Source organism: Chamaea fasciata, unplaced genomic scaffold, assembly GCF_029207755.1.
Source record: "Chamaea fasciata isolate MVZ Bird 193981 ecotype frontalis unplaced genomic scaffold, bChaFas1.0.hap1 SCAF_7, whole genome shotgun sequence".
Lineage (NCBI taxonomy): Eukaryota > Metazoa > Chordata > Aves > Passeriformes > Sylviidae > Chamaea > Chamaea fasciata.
The window spans coordinates 61,086,377-61,105,851 of record NW_027094092.1 but is presented as its reverse complement, the minus strand read 5'-3'; the positions used below and the strand labels follow the sequence as shown (position 1 = coordinate 61,105,851).

General features: G+C 50.6%; 2 protein-coding genes across 2 annotated transcripts; one reads left to right on the top strand and one right to left on the bottom strand.

Annotated features, from left to right (window-relative positions):
* The first annotated feature begins 3 nt into the window (after positions 1–3).
* DMAC2L (distal membrane arm assembly component 2 like) lies at positions 4–5,017 on the top strand. Its single transcript, XM_066189173.1, has 4 exons — positions 4–342; positions 2,008–2,216; positions 3,907–4,078; positions 4,517–5,017. Exons 1-4 carry the CDS (start codon positions 251–253, stop codon positions 4,629–4,631), a joined length of 588 nt encoding a protein of 195 aa, XP_066045270.1. The 5' UTR covers positions 4–250; the 3' UTR covers positions 4,632–5,017.
* Positions 5,018–5,963: 946 nt separating this feature from the next.
* Positions 5,964–18,502, bottom strand: CDKL1 (cyclin dependent kinase like 1). The gene is made up of 9 exons (XM_066189171.1): positions 18,286–18,502; positions 15,818–15,939; positions 14,394–14,466; positions 12,412–12,502; positions 11,077–11,277; positions 9,330–9,412; positions 8,915–8,971; positions 8,287–8,442; positions 5,964–6,873 (listed from the first exon to the last, which is right to left on the bottom strand). The coding sequence occupies exons 1-9, from the start codon at positions 18,451–18,453 to the stop codon at positions 6,766–6,768; spliced, it is 1,059 nt and encodes a 352-aa protein (XP_066045268.1). The 5' UTR covers positions 18,454–18,502; the 3' UTR covers positions 5,964–6,765.
* Between the last annotated feature and the right edge of the window lie 973 nt (positions 18,503–19,475).

The window sequence follows — 19,475 nt, the reverse complement described above, 5'->3', positions numbered from 1 at the left end:
CTCCTCCTCCTTCTCTCCCCTCCTCCTGCTGCCCCGCTCCGCCGGGCAGGGCAGCTCCGCGCCGGCCTCCGGGCAAGGTTCGGCCGCTGGGCGCCGGCGGCGGTGACGGGCTCCCCCCGCAGCCGCGGGCCCCGCCGGGCTGCCGGCCCCGCTCAGGCCTTGAGGGCGGCTCGGCCTTCCCCGGCTGCTGCCGCCGCCGCCGCTCCGAGGAACGTCTCCCTTTCCCCCTTGTGCCGCCCGCAAGAAGGCGATGATGGCGTTGGGAACGCTCGTGAGGAAGCCGCCGCTGCCGCCGGGCAGCTGTAGAGCCTTCTGGGGATGGCTGAATGCCGTGTTCAACAAGTAAGAGTGAGTCGCTGGTTAATGATTAACTTTCAGTTCCTTCGAATTCTCTGCGCGGTTCGTGAAGCGGGACGACCAAGCCCCTACGCTGCAGAAGATGTTTTCTGTCCTTAACGCTCCTCTTTCCCCCCGGATTGCATGTTGGTTGTTGGCGAGGGGTCATTCCATATCTGCTTCCCATTCCAAAGCCGTGACCTTCCAGGGGAAGGTGTGTGCTCTGCCCCTTCCCTGGAATGGCCAAGGCAAGCTGGGCACATGGATCCCGTCCCTAAATCCTGCTCTTCTTTGACTTCCAAACTCGCCTTAACCACTAGCACAGTTTTCTTTCCTTACAGACGCGTCAGGAGAGTTAAGTCCGGTTGTGTTTGTATTTTTTTTTTTTACCAAAAAGCATCTCCCACTTACGTTAAAAAACCTCACGCCAGACTGAGCCTTGCACAATCCAGAAATTACCCGTCGACCATTTCCAGTAAATCACATCCTTCCTTCTCTGACCGTGCACGTAACCAGACATTTGCTGTGGAGCAATTATTGTTCTCCATTATTTATTGCTCCTTCAGCCTCTGGCTTTATTTTCCCGATGAAATAAAAGCAGGGGAGCACCTGCAGTGAGTCACACCCCCAGGTCTCTATCCAGAACGCGGGAATGAGACCCAGGAGAAAGGGGGAGAGGATTGGGATGTCCTTTCACACTCCTGTGAGAAATGGATCTGTAGAGGATTCTCAAAGCCTGACTGAAAGCTCACGTAGTCTTGTAGATCTGTATGCAAACTGTGGGATAAGATGTGCAGACCGAGAAAGGCCGTGGAATAGAGAAGAGCTTGAGAGAGAAATGGAACTGGAAACAAGTTTCAAACCGTCGCCTTGCGAACCGACCCGATACTTTGGAGAATTAGAACTGTGAAAGGTGCATTGTAGCAAGACATGGAGGGAAATAATTTACAATTTACATGGAGTAAAATAACAAGTGATTGGTGGTAGAAGTATTAGCAGCATTGTGTGGCAAAAGCTAATAGGCTGAAAAACAATTAGAAGATACTGTAACAAAGAAATAGGTTGGCTTCTGGTAGTGATGCCTTGGGAAGGCTGACCTGGAACAGAGACTGGACAGAGCTAAAGTAGATATTTATTGAAAGGCCTTTAAGATACACTTTGGGCAGGACAAGAGCCTGGCCAGGGCTACACCCAAGGTGGATTTGAAATGGTCACAAAATGGCTGAGCAGTCACAAGATGTTATATTTTTATAAGTTTTGGGTCATTTGCATATTGGGGTTTAATTGTCCAATCCCAGCTGCAGGTTGTGAGGTCCGGTCCTGCTCGTTCCTCCCTTCAGCTGGGCCTGAAAGTTGTCCTTGGTGTGCAGCTTTGTGTCCCTGCTGTGTGCAGAGCTGAGTGACACTGACTGTGAGCTCAGAACTGCGCCCCTGGGCACCACAGAACCTGAAATACATGGGAGATAAAACCTAAGGCATCAATAGAACGGCGTTGGGTTTTCCATCTCTTGTGTCTCACCCTTTTACAAGGCTGATAATGGAATAAGATCTTTACAAACACCCCTCAGTTGTTGGTCTGTGTGTGTGTAGGTGTGTTCCTGCACTCGGAGGGAGCTCTGTGTGTGTCGATGTGTGTTCTCGCACTCTGAGGTCCCTGCGTGTCCCCTGCAGGGTGGACCACGAGCGGATCCAGGCCGTGGGCCCGGACCGCGCGGCCTCGGAGTGGCTGCTGCGCTGCGGGGCCCTGGTGCGGTACCGGGGCTCGCCCCGCTGGCAGCAGGACTACAACGCGCTCCCCACGGGGCCCCTGGGTACCTACAAGATCGAGGCCATCAACGCCACCGACTCCTGCATCATGTACAGAGGCTTCGACTACCTGGGTACGTGCACACCGGCCTGGCTCTTGGTGGCTTTCATTTTAATCGCCTCAGTTGAATAACTGTGTCCTTGTTGGCTTTCGCTATTATATGTTAACTTCTGCAAATTAATCACGACCGTTCTGATATAATATGTGATTTGTAGTCACTTTAAACTATTTGTAATAATTTTTAACTATAATAAGTGATTTGTAATCACTGTTAACTATTTTTGATACAGTGTAACTTGTCAGCTTTTGTAGCCAATGCCCAAACATTGCACACCTTATGTACAGTGTTATGTACAATGTTATGTACAATACAGATGTTATACATGCCCTAGCCATGTGTAACACATATATATTTTACTGTAGCAAACATATATTATATTTCAAGCTTTTGCAAAGTATTAAAACAGAAGCTGTGTGTTGTAATGTTAACTTTTGCAAAAATAGCTAATGGTTTTGTTTTTATAGCTAAGAGTAAGAATAATTCAAATAAGTTTGTGAAAATAGCTAAAACTATCTGTATTGTTGAAAAACATTGAAGAAACCACACAAATGACATTTAAAAAAAGATATGAAGAGGGTTTCTGCCACTGACCCTTTATCTATAATGCCAGTTTTTCATTGTAAAAAATAATATACACATTATAAAGAAATAGCATGTACATTATAAGAAAATCACATACACAGCTCCCAAAAATCAAATTACAGCATTACACATCAAGTCAAGAGTCAAACCAAGCTAAAGAATTCCCAGAGCATGTAAAAGAACTCAAAGGAATATTTAAATATATATAATCTTCATAAACATGCATTTGATCAATGCAATAAAAAAGTAAATTAAAAGAGCTATTATAATAAACCAGTGTACAGCTAGCTATGGTTCTGCTCCCAGCACTGTAGAGTCCCTTTTCATCCCTTACTAAACTTCTAAAAAAAAAGTAAAGCTCATTTCTCACAAAAACATGAATAGTGGTGCCACTTTCTCCTTCCTTAGCAAGATACTGATAAACCATTTGTGGTTTTTCTCCCCCTTTACAAATATTTATCAGTCCCTAAGGCTTTGCTGGAGGTGTGCTATGAAGTGGAAAGACATTGAGAACTTCAGCTTTTACCTGAGGTGGCTGTAGCACTAAGGAGAGTCACAAAATTCCATGAGTTTGTAACAAAAAGCACTGTAAATATTATTTTTCTTCTGCACCAAGGGATGATTTTGGTGTCTCTGAAGTCGTAGTTCTGCTCATTCTCCAGGCATTTATGATGTCTTTAAAAAGACAAATAAAAAGCTCTCTTAAAAAGAAGAGATTAAACAAGTGTTTCAGGTGGTCTTCAAATAACAGAAAGCAAAATGGGAACAGGCTGGTTTATTTTTTCATAGCAAAGGACCCTGAATTTCTGACATTAGCACTTTTTAATGTCAGAGTCATGGTTTATTATCCAAAATTGTGTTGGTTTTTTGTTACTTGCCCGTTTCTAAGCTCTTGAAATCTTAGCAAAATGATTCAAACATTTCTGAATGTTTGAAGTTGTTCCTATAGCTGAACTAACCACAAAGGCACTTTGGAGATTCAGAGATGTGTGTTACCGTACAAAGGAATGTGTTGCTGGATGGTTTTAGGGGCAGTTATTAAATTGAGAACTGAACAACCAGCCCAGGCTGGTCCTGGAATTGTGAATTATGAAGCAAATCCTCCCTTTTGCCTTTGCAGATGGGCTGGAGCACGTGACAGATATCAAACTGGAGAAGTGCATATACATCCAGGACCAGTGTCTGCAGAGGCTCAGTGAGACCAGCACCCTGCAGAAGAGTCTGCAGCAGCTGAAGATCATCTCCTGTGGCAATGTCACTGACAAAGGAATCATTGCACTCCACAAGCTGACGTGAGTGGGGCACGGAGGGCTTCCCCAGCACCCTGCTCTGGGTGCAGGGGCTGCAGCCTCACTGTTCCAAGCTTACAGGGCTGTGGGGTGGCTGCCTTGGGATGGATAAATAATTAAGGATCAGCTTGGCTTCTTCTCCTGACCCCTCTCCTGCAGCAGCTCTGTGTTCTGTAGCTTTCAGAGCTTCTTCCACCTCACAGCTCCTGTCACTCCACCCTCTCTGCCACCTCTGGGTGCTCAGGAATGGGATGCACTTGGATACTGCAGCTAAAAACCCCAAGCCTTCACTTCAGAAACAAACTTCCAGCAGAGCCAGACACCATTTAAAATACTCAAAACAGCTGCAGTAGAATAATTTCTCCAATTTCTCTGCCAGCAGTTCAATGATAGTTGCCCATTTTCTTTTTAGTTGCCCATTTTCTTTTTAAATATTTGCAGGAACTTGGAATATTTGTATCTGAGTGACCTTCCTGGGATCAGAGAGAAAGAAAAGACCTTCCGTGTCCTTCAGCAGGCACTGCCCAAACTACAGCTGGAGCTGGATTTGGATTAAACACAGCAGCAATAACCGACATGTGATTTCCTAGGATTTATCTTGTGTTGCATAAATGAAGTTGTAGACACTGCTGTATTTCCAGCATGGAAATAAGCTCCGCTTTCCCAGTCCAGCCTCAAAGGTGTTTGTGACCTTTGAAGAAATCATGCAGTTAAGTTTTATTAAGCTTAAACGACAGACAAGGCAGGCCTCTGCACGTAGGCATCTGTTTCCTGTTTTACTAGGAAGCTCTGAATACCTCAGTTCAAGTTTGCAGTATTTCATTGCACAGAAGCAAAGTGGCACTGGGGGGAATGTTGGTGTGTGGTGCTGGTGCTGTTCCCTCTGGGAGAATCTCACCCGGTGGGTGGGTGTTGATTTAATAAAAGAGGTTCTGGGTCTTTTTTGCGTTCTTCACTCTGAGTTTTGTCTGGTTTGAGGATCTGCAGGCAGGCAGGGTCAGGAGCAGCAGCTCTTAGACACAGCCCTGAGCACGTGTTTGCTGTGTGCTGCCATGGGCTACAGCAGTCCTGTCAGCTCTGGAGTTGCATCCTCATCCCTCCTGATCAGTAAAAGCCATTGAGGATTGTTGAGGCTGGAAAAGTCCTCTGAGATCGTGGAGTCCAAATGTTCCCCCAGCGCTGCCAGGGCCACCACTGACCCGTGTCCCCAAGTGCCACATCCACACGGCTTTTAAATCCCTGCAGGAATGGTCCAGCAGTGTCCTGGGCAGCTGTGCCAGGGACTGGACAATCCTTTCCAGGGAGGAATTTTCCCCAATTTCCCCAAAGCTAAAGCTTTGTGGTGCAACTTGAGGCCGTTCCCTCTCCTCCTGTCCCTGTTCCCTGGGAGCAGAGCCTGCCCCGGCTGTCCCCTCCTGGCAGGGACTTGTGCAGAGCCACCAGGTCCCCCCTGAGCCTCCTTTTCCCAGCTCCCTCAGGAATTCTCCAGCCCCTTCCCAGCCCCATTCCCTTCCCTGGACACGCTCCAGCCCCTCAGTGCCTTTCTTGTGAGAGACACAAAACTGCCCCCAGGACTGGAGGTGGGGCCTGACCAGCACAGAGGGAATGGCTCATCCTCAGGGAGAACACAGCACGTGCAGTAAATCCCTGGCTTTGGGCGTAGGGAAGGGCAGAAAGCAGCAGCTCCAAGCAGTCAGTGCTGTCTCAGAGGTGGCTTCCCATGGGTAAGGGAACACGAGCCAACAGGCACGCGCAGGACGTGGCATCGGCCCCGCTGAAATGGCTTTCACTGTTGTGGAACGCAAAACGTACCGGCAAAACATTTTTCCTTCAAGTGTCAATGAGAAGAGGATGTTCTTGCCCAGCGGTAAAGCTTTATATAGTAAAATAGCTCCAGTAAACTGGAAAAAGAAGCTACATTTCTTTTATTCAAAATGAACACAATATTATATTCTGAGATTCCACAGACCCCAGTCGTTCTAACACAAACACGCAGGTAGAATTCCTGCCCGTGTCTGGCCAATGTTATAAATTACATTCATGATTAGTTTTGATAAAATCACTTTTGTAACTACAAGCAAGTGCCTTCGTTCACTCTTGTCAGAAGCAGAATTCAAGGAGAAAACTTGCAGGAGAAAGCTCTGGAAAGACTCCTAAACAACAGGAATAATGTTGCTCTGTTCTGGGCGTGGTGCCTGTTGAGCCTGTGAAGTCAGCAGCAGCACTTTGAGCTCAGTCAGGGCAGGAGGGAGCCCGGCGTGTCCCCGGAGCTCAGAGCTCTCAGCCTGGGCTACACCAGCACATCTCCCACCTTGCAGCAGCACACACAGCTCCTCGCAGAGCAGGGACACAAGGGACTCGTGTGTTTGGCAAGGTCGAGCTCTCCCGCCAAGTCTGAAATGCAGGGGACAGACAGGGCAGAGTTTGGAATTTCATACTGGAAGCACTGGGATGGGGTAATCCTGAACCAGGAATTAGGAATCGGGAATTAAAGCAGGATGTATTTGCCTTTGTACACAGAGCACTAAGGAGTTCTTTGTGCATCACTTCCTGTCCATCAGTGACCCAGAGTAGAGGACAGACCATCCTGTACGTGCCGTAACTTTTAGTAATTCAGTTTTCCACTGCCTCGCCTCCATTTATAAATCCTGGAGGACTTTTGAACAACTGAGTTTTGATGTGCCACCCGGTCAGATGTTTGGGAAGTGGTACTTGGATTTCCTTGTCTTGCAGCAGTTCTTCTTGCTGTCCAAAGCTGGGAGAATGTTGCTGCAGGTCAGCTGAGGCAGGTGCTGTAACTAAAGGAGAAGTTACACCATGTGTATTTGGAACGGGAATAAAGCACACATGGAAGCAATTTCCACGTGGAATATGAGCTATAAAACTATTCCTACTGTAATCCTGTACTTTCCAAGCTGAGATTCTGAGGGTTTATGACTGAACTGCAACTAGAACAACTCATTCAAGAATTCCATCAGGCAAGAAAAATATCCCAGGTCACAGAAATGGAAGAGGCCAATCAGTTTGACCCAGGAATTGACAGCCTGGAGCAGTTCTCCATCCCTCACCCCCAGCTTCCCTGCCTGTTCCCAGCTCAGCACTGGAGCTGCCATGGGGAATGTGGCTCACAGGAATAAAGAACTGTGGAATGAGTTGCATTGTGAGGCTGGATTTGAGGACTTGGGATGGAGTCTGGAAGAGCCAGAGCAGTGGGGAGACATTTGCTTGGCAGCTCCAGCTGCAGAAACACCCAGTTTGTGGGGTAACGAGTGGAACCGAGCAGCGGATCCTGTCCCATCAGCAGATACAAACAGAAGTGGTGTTTATTCCAGCTCCATAACTCAGGATTAAAAAGCACCAGAGCACTGATAATTAAACCAGCCACGTGAGTGTGGTCCAGTTTGTCCAGCCCTCCTGCTGCTCTTTGTCAGGAGTGCACATTCCTGGATGAACCTTATCATGTGTGCACAATTCCATGTGTGCCTTATTCCCAATTCCAAACAGGGCTGTGCTGTTTATCCCCAGTGCCCCATGGAGCTGCAGTGCAAAATCCAGTTTGTACCGAGTTACTCTTTAGCCAGGGGCTTTGTTTTCTCCTCAGGATGAAACCGAGACCAGCCCAACACCCTCAGCTGCCAGCACAGCCCACCCTGGGAGCCACCAAAAGAAGAGCCCCTGTTGCAGTGCACCCCCACACCCCAGCAGGTGTTCCTGTATTAGGAAAAGATTTGGGTCTCAGTCTTCGTTTCACCTGTAAGGAAAAGAACCAGGAACTTTGATGATCCACTCACTGTAACTGGCCCAGTGCCAGGACAAAGGCACCTGTTGGACCCTTGAGCTGTTCCTCAAGGAATGTGGCTGTTCTCTTTTGGGCAGCAGGCCAAAAACCCCTCCTGGATCGCTGAGTACTTAAGAGACAGCACGGAGTCTCTCAGTGCATTTTCAGGGTGTCTTAGCAGGTGTAAGGAACCTCCCTGCACCTTGCACGGCTTTTATTCATTTGTTTTGGATAGTTTGTTATTTTCTCTTTAATTAAAACCTTTTTGCTTTTCCAGACGCTAATGATCAAGCCATCTCACTCATTTTTCTTAAGCCATTTCTGAGAGGCTGCTGGCAACCCTCAGAGTGTGATGAACCTTCCTGGGGCTCGTAACACGCTGGCCTCACACAGAGACACAGGCACGGAATATCAAATCCTATGGAAAGCTCACCCCTGGCATGTGTTTCCGAGTCAGCCTGGATGCTTTCCGAGGGCTCTTCTCGTGTTCCTTGCCCAGCTCTGCTGCCTCCCTGAAGGTGTCAAAGTAGGGCTGCTGCAGCAGCTGCTCACAGCTCTGCCTCTCCGCAGGGTCCATCCGAAGGCAGCCCTGGCGAAAGATCACACAAAACCTTCCTTGCACAGTTCCCCACAGCCCACCAGGATTCCCACTGGTACACGTGTTCATGGTTTTTTAAAGGGATTCTAAGAGTGGCTTTTCAGAGGCAGCACGAAGCTTGAGGAGCAGCTAATTATCCAACAATTACCAAAATCAATGATGGAACGGTTTGGGTTGGAAGGGACCTTAGAGATCATCAGTTCCGACCCTCTGCCATGGGCAGGGACACCTTCCACTGTCTCAGGCTGATCCAAGCCCTGTCCAGCCTGGCCTTGGACACTTCCATGGATGGGGACACCACAATTGTAGTAGGAATTGTGGCTCAAGGAACAGGTGCAATCACATGGGGCAGCAAACCTGATCTATTTTCCACTGAATCTCTGATAACTCCGTCCCAGACTCTCACACCAGGTGATTTGTTTATCCCAGTGCAGGCCTCCTCCACAAGCTGGAGTTCCCTTACCTTCATCAGGGCCAGTGCAGAGTATGAAATATTGGGGAATTTCATTTCCAATGGTTCCTGCAGGGAACAAAAGCAGTGAATGGACTCACATGAGCAAACACCAGGGTACCAAGACCCAGCTTCCCACAGGAGCATGAGCTGTTCCTCACAAAATGCCTCCATCACTCCATGTGCTCAGAGGCCCGGCAGCACTGAGGATGTGCCGCCAGAAATGGGGGAAAGCAGCAGAGATGAAACATTTCTTGACTGCTTTTACACAGGCTGGAAGTTGAAATGTCATGAAGGGTTCAGCTACCTCCAAGTAATAGTCTGGTGCACACTGGCAAAGTACAGGACAAAGATTTTGGATACGGAAAAAATGCTCCACAGCAAAGGACGGGGAAGGGAGGGAAGGGCAGCTGGAGGCAGCGCTTACCATGCTCTCTGGGTCTGGAATTCTCACCCCACTGAAGAACTGGTTGGTGCTGAACACTTGCTGGTGCCTGGGAATGAGATCCCCTTCGAGCAAGAATTAAAAAAAAAAATACTTAAAAATCAGAATAATTTGCTTGATTTTACAGTGCCTGCAGTGAACATGGCTCTATCCCCTAACGAGGCTGATGCCATCTAACATCTGAGGAGGAGGAATATCACCAAGTGAGCCGAGGCAACGTTCTTTTGTGACAAGTAATGCCCATTTTGGCCATCAGTGATCCCACACCCGTGTGACTGTGCTGAAGGAAAGGCACGGCCACACGTGTTCCAGCTTCAGGGCAATTTAACTCCTTTTGGGTGAAATTCTCTTTGGACACTCCGAGGGTGCTGTACAGGAAAGAGCAGGAGCACAGCCCCCCCGAACCTGCTGCAGCTTTTCCCCAAGGCAGCGTTTTTTGAAGCTTAGAGCACCCCAGAGAGCAGGAAATGTTAAAATGAAATCCACAACAAGGGAGCCAGTACAGTGCCCACCCCAGAATGGCACAGCTTCAATCAAGGAGCTTTGCTCTGTGAGCACTGCCTCGCTCCAGCACCTGGGTCCAACAATCAATGGGAATCTCCTCTGGCTGAAGCCCTATCATTAAAAATCAATTATTACTGCCTTACACTGGCATTAATGGATTCTGGAGGATGAAGCAGTCAGCGATGAATTATTTTTCTAGCTAAGGAGCTTATCTGTTTAAAGCCATTAGTCACCTTTGTAGTTTTATAAACTGCTCAGTTAAAATCACAACTCTCTGTTTATTCCAAGGAATTTCAGTTAAAAGTGGGGGGTTGTTCGTTGTCACCCAAGAAATCAGATGTTACACACCAAAACTGAAAAGAATCAATGGGACTGGATGAGTTTAAGTGTTATGGGGGATAATGGCTCTTTTATTTAACAAATAAATACAGAGTGGCTCCTAAATTCATGGATGAGCAGCAAGAAACATGTGGAGCTGTGTGATGTGCACACAGCCCTCAACAGGCAATGACAACACTTCTGAGACCTCCAAAGCTGGGATGAATGGAATCCAGCTGTTCACTGACCACTTTGCTGGGTACCAAACCCCGAAAAACACCTGGATCTTTTAAACCTTTATGCAAAACCTGGTCCTTTCTGAGACAGGCACCTCGTGGTTATGTCTGTGTGGAGACAGCTGAGGTTGCTGTGCTCCCACACCCCAGCATCACCCCAAGGGAGCAGGAGGGGAGTCCAGTGGTCACCAAGCACATCCCAGATCTTTCCTCATCTGCCCTGCAGCACACCCAGAGGCCACCACTGCTAAGGGGAGTGAGGGGATGGTTCCAGGCAGTCTGCAGGCAACGATCCCGATTCTCAGCCAGCAGGGATCATTGGGAAAACCGGCAAAAGGGAGCTTTAAGTTCTTTACAGCTCTGACATGGAAAACAAGCAAATAGGCAGCAAGGCCTTTGCTCTTGCTGCTGCAGACATGGGAAAACTCCAATTGTATCAGAATCTCCCACAGGGCTGGAAAAGGCAGGAAAAGTGCTGCAGTAGCTTCCACTGTTAGCACATTGTACATCATACCAGGAAAACCCAGCTCCTTCTTACCGACAGCAACCCCTCAAACAAACCAACACGTTCGAAAGGGAGAGATGTGGGTAAACTCCCCGCTGGCCACTCCCCATTGCCAGCACAGACGGCGGGAAGCTGCGGAGGAGCTGTGGGAGCAGGGGACACTCACCCAGCGTCCTGCGGATCAGGTAGAGCTGATCCACGTCCGACTTTCCCGGCCACAGGGGCAGCCCCGAGAGCAGCTCGGCGAAGACGCAGCCGATGGCCCAGACGTCCACGGGGGGCCCGTACTGCGTGTCCCCCACCAGCAGCTCCGGGGAGCGGTACCACCGGGTGGCCACGTACTCGGTGTACGAGTCGCTGGGACCCGCTGGGGCCAGGGCAGAGAGAGAGAGAGACACCGACAGGAATGTGGGATTGACAGCATAGGGTTAAAATGTTTCTAAAATCATGGGGATTGTATACAATAGGTTCAGGGGAGGTGGAAAGAAAGGTTGAGCTGGGATAGGCCTGGGAAAGGGAATGAAGGTTGGGCTTTGTCTTTACTAGATCATGTGAAACTGCACCTGCATAATCATATGATAAATGATATAACTGTTAAATGTAATGATTGTTTGGTAATTGAATATGATTATTGTTTAAGAATCACGAGAAATTATGTTTGGGGGGCCTGATGAAAACTACAAGAATTCATGCTCGGATCAGATCAATGTATACAATAGAACAATATGGGTTTAATAATTAATATATAGAGTTATATAACGAAAGGGTATAAAAACATGTATCCCGGATCCATGTGGGAGTCAGATTCGGGTCTGTATCCTGTACCCCTGACTCCCAGAGCTCTTCAATAAAAGCAGCTACTTATAATCATTCTGTGATTGTGTGTTTCAACACTAACAGGATCAGTGATGCAGAGGAGCCATCAGCATTGGTTACATTTTGGGGCATCTCCTGGGCAGGCTGGAGCAGGCTGAGTCACTGGCCACCAGCAGAACTCAACTCTGGAAACGCTCAGGATCTGGTACAAATCAAGAGTGTGTTCTCCTCCAGATGAAATGTGCAGAGCTCCGCAGCAGGGCCCTGCAGCAGGCAGTGGGCAGTTCTCAGAGCCCATGTGATTTGTCTGAAGAGGAGCTAAAAAAACCACCCCAAATTAGGGGGTATATTTACAACGGAAAATGTGAAGCCATTGTTTGCAGAGGCAGCCAGAGGGGCTCTTCCTGCCAGGGAGCTCCAGCTGTGTCTCCAGCCCTGCATAAACAACGGCGGGGCAGCTCCATCTCCCAATGCCAGCACCCCCAGCGGCCCCGCAGGGAGCTCAGCTTGTTTTCAGATGTCACCGCCGTGTCTGGGCTCCCTCCCTGCAAGGTTAAGGAATCCCAACCCAGCGTTCAGCAGAGCTTCCCTGGGAAAACGCGCAGCCTTTTCTATAGGATGATTTGCAGGGTGTCAGTGAGGGTTGGAATGGCTCACCCCACACTCATAAAGGGCCAGCACTCACTGAGTATTCGAGCAAATCCAAAGTCACAGAGTTTGATGACCGAGTGCTTTGTTATCAGGATGTTCTCTGGCTTGACATCCCGGTGGATGCACTGGAAGAAGAAAAAAAAGCAAAAAGCAAGGTTAGAAGTATTTAAGCTGTCCCTCAGCTAAATTCAGCCACACCCCCCTGGCACAGTGTGGCGGGCAGTTATTCCTGCAGAAAGGGAAGCTGGAAGGATTTCTGAGCAGCAGGACAGTGACCTTTGGGGAGTGACACTGTGCAGGCTCCCAGCTCCAGCTGCCAGCTCTGTATCCCCTGGACAACACGGAGTCAGCTCCCTGAACCCCCTGGGGATTCCTGCCGAATGATTCTGCTCTCAAAGCTCAGTGAGAGCTCTGCTCAGCACAGCTGAGACACACCTGGAGCTGCGGCCACCTCTGGGACCCTCCACAGAGGGAAGATGTGACTCCAGTCAAGGGCCACTGAAATTTAAGGGACTGGGGCGTCTGACCTGCAAGGAGAGGAGGAGGGAGCTGGGACCATCAGGAAAAGGCTGCAGGTGAAACTCTTCAATGTGCATTAAATCCCTGATGGGAAGGAGTAAAGGAGACTGAGCCAGGCTGCTCTTGGTGGTGCAGTGAAAGGACAGAGACCCCGGGCACAAACTGAACACTCAGGAAATTCCATTTTAACCTAACCAATTTATTTCATATTTTTTTACTGAGACCGTGGCCAGACACCCAAACAGATTGTCCAGAGAGTCTGTGGAGCCTCCAGCCTTGGAGATACGGAAATCCTGACTGGAAAACTTTCTGAACAGCCTGTTCTAGCTGATCCAGCTTGACTGGAAGGGTTGGATGAGAAGATCTCCAGAGATCCCTTCCAACATCAGCAATTCTGTGATTCTTTGGAGGTGACCTTGTCCTTCACAACTGAACTTGGGCTTGGCAAAGAATTTCTGCTGATCAAACTAACAAAGACCTTTATTCCTTTTGCTCTGCTCAACTCACTGGGGTCTCCCTCAGGTTGTCCCTCTCCCACCATCACCTCAGAGCAAGCACCTTGGACTTTCCTCGCCAAGCTGGTGGTAAATTACTGTGTCTCCTCCTGAGGACTGAAAGGCTGCTTATTAAACCACAGTCACGGAGTTCCAGAAAGGGCAGCTGCATAAAACCTCATTGCCTGTGATCTACAGCAGGTCAGGCTGCAGCAGCTCATTGTTCCCTCTGCTCTCAAACTCCATTAAATCTTCCAGGCTGAGCAGGGGAACGGAAAAAAGATGCAAACCAAGAAATCTTGGAAGCAGGAGAGACCTGTGGCCAAGTTCCTGTGGCTCAACTGGACATGATTCTCTCAGCAAAGACAAAACAGCCATTCCAGGGCCATCTCCTGCCCCACTCTTAAATCTCACATGTCAGCAGATGAACAAAGAGTTTTTGCCTAAAGTGCTTCTGCAAAAGGCTCCTTCTCCTTCCCTGCTTCTTAAAACGTTCCCACTGAAGTACCTGTCAGGCATACAACTCATGTCTCCCTCCAGAGAGCAGAGGAGGGAGTAAAATGGGTTTATCGTGTCTAAGTTTTGAAATCTTTTCACTGGTGCCATGACTGAACCCCATGCCAGCTAACTGAGGGAGTTCCTGTGAAATCAGCAGCACTTTGCTCAGGTCCCAGCTGCTGAGCTGTAAGGCAGGTTCCTGGAGGTCAGCAGGGGTGCAGGGCACAAGGAATGACACGAGGATCATTCCCATTCCTCCTGGAAGCTCATCTAAGGCCATTAGGGCAAATCATCCCCTGACAGCCAAGCCAAGGGGCCTGTGTGAGAGTGAAGGCAGCTGCTGTGGCTATGCACCACTATTTCAGATGTGTTTCCTGGTGAAAACAGGAGATTCCATCTGACTCCATCCCATGAAAGCTCCGGAATCAGGAGGATGCCAACAGAATCCCCCTCTCTCCTCCAAGGCCACGTGCCAGCAATCATTAGTGCAGGTCAGGGGACTCACATTGTGTTTATGGCAGAAGTTCACAGCCTGCAGGGTCTGCCAGGTTATGCTCTTCACCAGGTACTCCGGCACCCTGTTGGAAAAACCACAGTTTTATTCCGGCCTTGAATAATAAATTCACAATTTCAGGGAAGATGAGTGCTGACACTGTACGGGGATCTCTGAGCAAAACCACCAGGGAAGTCAGGAAACACTTCCAAAGCCAGGCAGGGCAAGAAGACACGAGGATTTCTGTCCAGTGCCACTGCCACTGTGAGCACACAGCAAAGTGTGTGAGTCCCTGTCACATCCTGTCCTGTGGCTGTGTTCAGCATCCACAGTTCCTGGCAATCCTCAAAGGCCAGCAGGAATTTCTGCCTCAGCAACTCCCAGGGCTGGAACTGCTGGAGTATCCATGGGATAAATACATGGAATGCTGCCGTGGCACTGACTGTCCAGAGTGGAGAGGTGAAAAATGGGCCAGGGAAGGGTGCTCAGACAAGAGTATAAAGCTCTGCGTTGGTTTGGATCCCTCTGCTTCCCTCCCACAGCCAGCAAACACTTCCCAGCCCCCTCTCCTTTCTTCCAGTTACCGGGCGACAGTTCTTGAACTTCCTTGGTTTGTCTGTAATGATCTTCAACAGCCCCAGGAAAGGCAGAAGTGACAGTCTTGGCATTTTCCAACTCAAACACAATTTTATTTCACATGTCAAATTCTGAAAAGCTTCTGATTCATAACAAAGAAAAAAAAAAACAAACTACCCCAGAATAAACCAAAACAATGCAAGCCTGAGTTTTTCTTTCAAGTTTGGCTTTCACTTTCTGCTGTCAGTGGGTCAGTGGCACTGTGCTGACACTGTGAGTAGGGATTCCTTCCAGAAACATCCCAGAATGATGGGAGTGCTGCTCTGGGAGCTTGAAAAGGGGATGGAGTTGGTCAAACGAGCTGGAATCAGCACCCATCTTAACCTGACCACCAAAGACTTGACCATCTGCCCTAGCAAAGCTGGAAAGCAAAGCATGCAGCCAGCTGGTACATGTTCCTTCACGCTGGAGTTGTTCCAGTGATCAGGCAGCAAATGGGGAGCATTTCCTTCAAAGGGAAGGAACATTTCCCGCAAGTCCCTGATTGTGTATTCGTGTGCCCAGTGCCCCTGCCGCAGTGCCCACAGTGATGGCAGCAGTGGAAGCAGCAGGACACAAGCTGCTCCCGGCCCTGGGGTTTGCTGCTCTCCCAAATGCTCAGCTCAGCGCTCCCACCTCCACGGCGAGCGGGGCTCTGAGGGAATCCTTGCGCCACACCACAGCAACAGAGACAGCCCCGGCACGGGGCTGAGAAACCTCAGGTGTAATTCATGAAACTCCTCCGCGAAGCCGCGGGGCAGCAGCAGGGGCAGCAGCAGGGCCAGCCCGTGCCGGGAGCTCCAGGGGAGAGGGGGACTCACCCGCGGGGGTGCTTGTCCAGCTCGTGCAGCACCGTGTGCTCGCAGAACTCGAACACCAGGTGCAGGCGCCGCCTCCTCCGGAACACCTCCAGCAGCTTCACCAGGTTGGGGTGTTGGAGTTGCTGCAACACACAGGGGACGGGCAGGTCAGGAGGTGAGGGTGTGGGAGGGCAGATTTTTCCTGCAGGGTCACCATTCCTTCAGCTGAACCCTTTCTGTGAGCACAGCTCAGCTACAGCTCGGCCTCTGTGGGCTTGTTTTGGGAGCTGAGCTAAATGGGTGGGCAGCAAGTTCTTCCCCAGTGTTCCATCTAATCCTTTGGCAGTGGGAAGCCATTCTCTCTTGTATTTGAACATTGGGAAGGAATTCCTGGCTGGGAGGGTGGGGAGGTCCTGGCACAGGTTTCCCAGAGAAGCTGTGGCTGCCCCTGGATCCCTGGAAGTGTCCAAAGCCAGGCTGGACAGGGCTTGGAACAGCCTGGGATAGTGGAAGGTGTCCACGGGCAGCAGGTGGGATGATCTTTGGAATCCCTTACAACCCAAACCACTCTGGGATTCCATGGCTTCAAGACTCTGCAAACTCCCACTGCACGTCCCTTGGCTCCTGGCCACAAAAATCCCTTTGTCTGCAAGGTGTTTATTGGGCAGAAAAAGGATTTATCATTTTCTACTGATGAAACACAATCTCACCCCATCTCTGACAAACAGGAGTTGCCTAAGCCAGGATGTGCCTCAACAAACAAACAAACAAGCAAGCAAACAAGCAAACAAACTGTTGCTATTCGCAGAGAAAAAGCTGAAAAGAGTCAAGCAGGTCTGCACTTGTTAAAGTCAACAGCGCCCCAGCACAGATCCTGCTGTGGTGGCTTCAGATCCTTAAGGATGATGCAGTTCCCAGCTGCTTTACAAGGCATCTCTGCCATGGTTATTTTATTTTTCAGATGTTTAATATCACTTAAATCTCAATGTAAATCTAGCACTGTTTACTGAAATCATATAGCTGCTTTGTTTACTTTGCATAGGAGAAAAACCTAGGCTGCTTCCGCCCAAAATCTAACTGAAAAATAATTACGCTTTTTCCTAGAGGATTTTTTTCTCCTGGGATAGCAGGTGTACAAATCATGAGCACCCTGGAGAAAGTGCAAAGGGGACACTTCCCATTTCTTGGAACACAAAGCTTGAGGGTACTGTGCGCCATCACCCAGCGGCAAGTTTGTAACAAAGAAAAGGAATTTTTTTTTTTTTCCCCCACACAACACGTTTCTAAAGCCTCAGGAAACTATGGAGACCAAAGGAACACACGAGTTCCAAAGAGATGGGACAGAGTCCCAACAGTCTGCAGAAGCATGAAGCAACAGGCACAGCCTTTGGCTGCAGAATCCTTGCCCAGAAGCCGGGAGTGTGAAAGGAAACCTTACCCGATCCTCTCCCCTTTTCCCCCGGGTCTCTCCTCATTTCTGCACGCTGGATAGACCCGGGGGTGTGACTCCCTGCAGATGCTCCCCTGCTTTTATGTCATCGGGAAAACAAAGCCAGAGGCTGAAGGAGCAACCCGTTTCTGTGTGAGGACGAGCTCTCACGGAGAGGTCAGGAAAGGCTCAGCAAAGACAAGACAAAAACTCACTGCCGGCGGTTCTGCTGTTGCTTCCATGCGGATGGAATACCCGACCCTGCAGAGCCCCTGGAATTCAATCCACAGCTGGATCCTGCACAACCAGCGGCTCACAAAGGGCGTTTTAAGGAGGAGCTGGGGCAGATTTATCAGCTGCGGAGCAGGGAGAGCTGTATCCCTCGGCTGTCTCCCTCCTCATGCTGCCTGCCCTCACTTTTTTGCCCATATTGGCTCCAGCAGTTCTGCGGCATCTCCTGGGCGCAGAGGGGCCTGTGACACACACCAAGGGCAGAGCTGTGCCCACACCGGCCAGGACACCGCTGACTCCATGGGGGGACAGAGCCTGGGTCAATCCCTCTGTGCAGGGCACACCGTGCCGGCCGCAGCTCCTGCAGAAATCCGCGGGCACCCGCTCATGGCCGCGTCCCAGCTCCCACCTGCTCCCGCCTGGGCTGGGCAGGGTCACCCGGCATGGCCATCCCCGGACAAGCAGCTCGGACATTCCCCGGCACCGGCTTTCTCCCAGAGGAACTGACTGACCGGGGCACTTCATGGTGCTCCCTCACACCCGTCTCTTTGCTTCCCCCCTCACGACAGACAGCACATCACCTCACAGATGCCCTCACGCCCCTTCTCCTCATGGCTGCCCTCGCACCCTTTCCCCTCACGACGCCCCGTCCCCTCGAGACACTCTGTCCCTCCATTGCTGTCCTCACACCTTGCAGCCTCACGATGTCCCTTCACGGGTGTCCTCACACCCTGTCCCCTCACGAGCGTCCCCGGCAGCCCCCTCAGGGCTCGCCATGGCGGGCGCAGCCCGTGCCGCCAGCGGGCTCCGTCCCGCCGCGGCCGCTCACCTTCAGCATGCGGATCTCCCTCAGGGCGATCTTCCGGATCACCGGCTCCTCCTCGGACTCCAGGAACTTCTTGATGGCCACAATCTGACCCGTGTCCTTGTTGCGGCATTTGAAGACGACGCCGTAGGAGCCCTGCCCCACCTTGCCCAGCTTCTCGTAGCGCTCCATGGCCGGGCGCTCCCGCCGAGCTCCGCCGCCGCCGCCTCAGCGCGGAGCCGGGGCGGGCCCCGGGCGGGGGAGTCTCCCCGGCGGGGACGGCCCCAGGAACCGCCCCGGGGACACCGCCAGGGCCGGGCCGGCCGCCGGGGGAGAGGGGGGGACGGCGGGGGATCCCCACGGCCGCTGCTATGGTCACGAGCTGACTCCGCGCCTCGCCATCCCCGCCGGGCATCATGCCCCGCAGCGCCGCGTTCATGGAGTCACCGCTCATGGATTGGGTTGGAAGGGACTTTAAGGAGCATCCAGCTCCAACCTCCCTGCCGTGATCTCGTTGTCTTTGCCCCTCTCTGCCTTTCCAGAGGGTCGTCGAGTTTGTCTCCGTTTTCCTGCGGGGCTGGAAGAGGGAGCAGCCTTCCGCAGCCTCAAGCAGCGCCCGCACTTCCCTGGAGGTTTCCCTGGAACATTTTCCCACTGCACGGTTCCAGTGTCTCTGACACTGAATGGGCTCCTGCCAGCAGCCAGACCCTTCCTCAGCTCGAGCTTTTCCATCCCTGACCATCCCGTTCTCTTTCCTGGTGCACCCGGTCTGGGTCCCTGGATCCTCATCCCTCTCCTCATCCCCTGACCAAGGTGGCCTTTTGTGGTGGGAATTGCTTTCAGTATTAGATCTGAATATAACTGTGGGCACCCCGCTCCACCTCACGCCTCCTCCCTTCCCAGTCCTTTCCCGAGGTGCTTCCCAACTCAGAACAAAGATCCGTGAATTATTTTTCTTCCTAAGCCACATCCATCGGAGATGTGCAGTCCTCACATTCCAGCTGCCAGGATTGACCCCCAGAGGTAACAATCTCTTGCAGAGGAGGAATATTCCTGTACACATATTTATTTATAAATATAACAGCCAGTAACTGGCAGTTCTTTGTGTTGTCCAAAGGCGCGTTCACGACACCGTTTTTTCAACCTCTTTTTTTCCTCTACCTCAGCAGATCCCTGAAGATCTGGGATACAGGTACAGCGCCTGAAGCACCTGC

Excerpts from the sequence above, each read along its gene's own strand:
- DMAC2L (XM_066189173.1), top strand. The coding sequence starts at position 251 with ATGATGGCGTTGGGAACGCTCGTGAGGAAGCCGCCGCTGCCGCCGGGC. Across the intron at positions 343-2,007 it reads CTGAATGCCGTGTTCAACAA|GGTGGACCACGAGCGGATCC; the intron begins GTAAGAGTGAGT and ends TGTCCCCTGCAG. Across the intron at positions 4,079-4,516 it reads ATTGCACTCCACAAGCTGAC|GAACTTGGAATATTTGTATC; the intron begins GTGAGTGGGGCA and ends AAATATTTGCAG.
- CDKL1 (XM_066189171.1), bottom strand. The coding sequence starts at position 18,453 with ATGGAGCGCTACGAGAAGCTGGGCAAGGTGGGGCAGGGCTCCTACGGC. Across the intron at positions 9,413-11,076 it reads CCTGATCCGCAGGACGCTGG|GGGATCTCATTCCCAGGCAC; the intron begins GTGAGTGTCCCC and ends TCTTGCTCGAAG. Across the intron at positions 6,874-8,286 it reads CTCGGAAACACATGCCAGGG|TTACAGCACCTGCCTCAGCT; the intron begins GTGAGCTTTCCA and ends CTTCTCCTTTAG.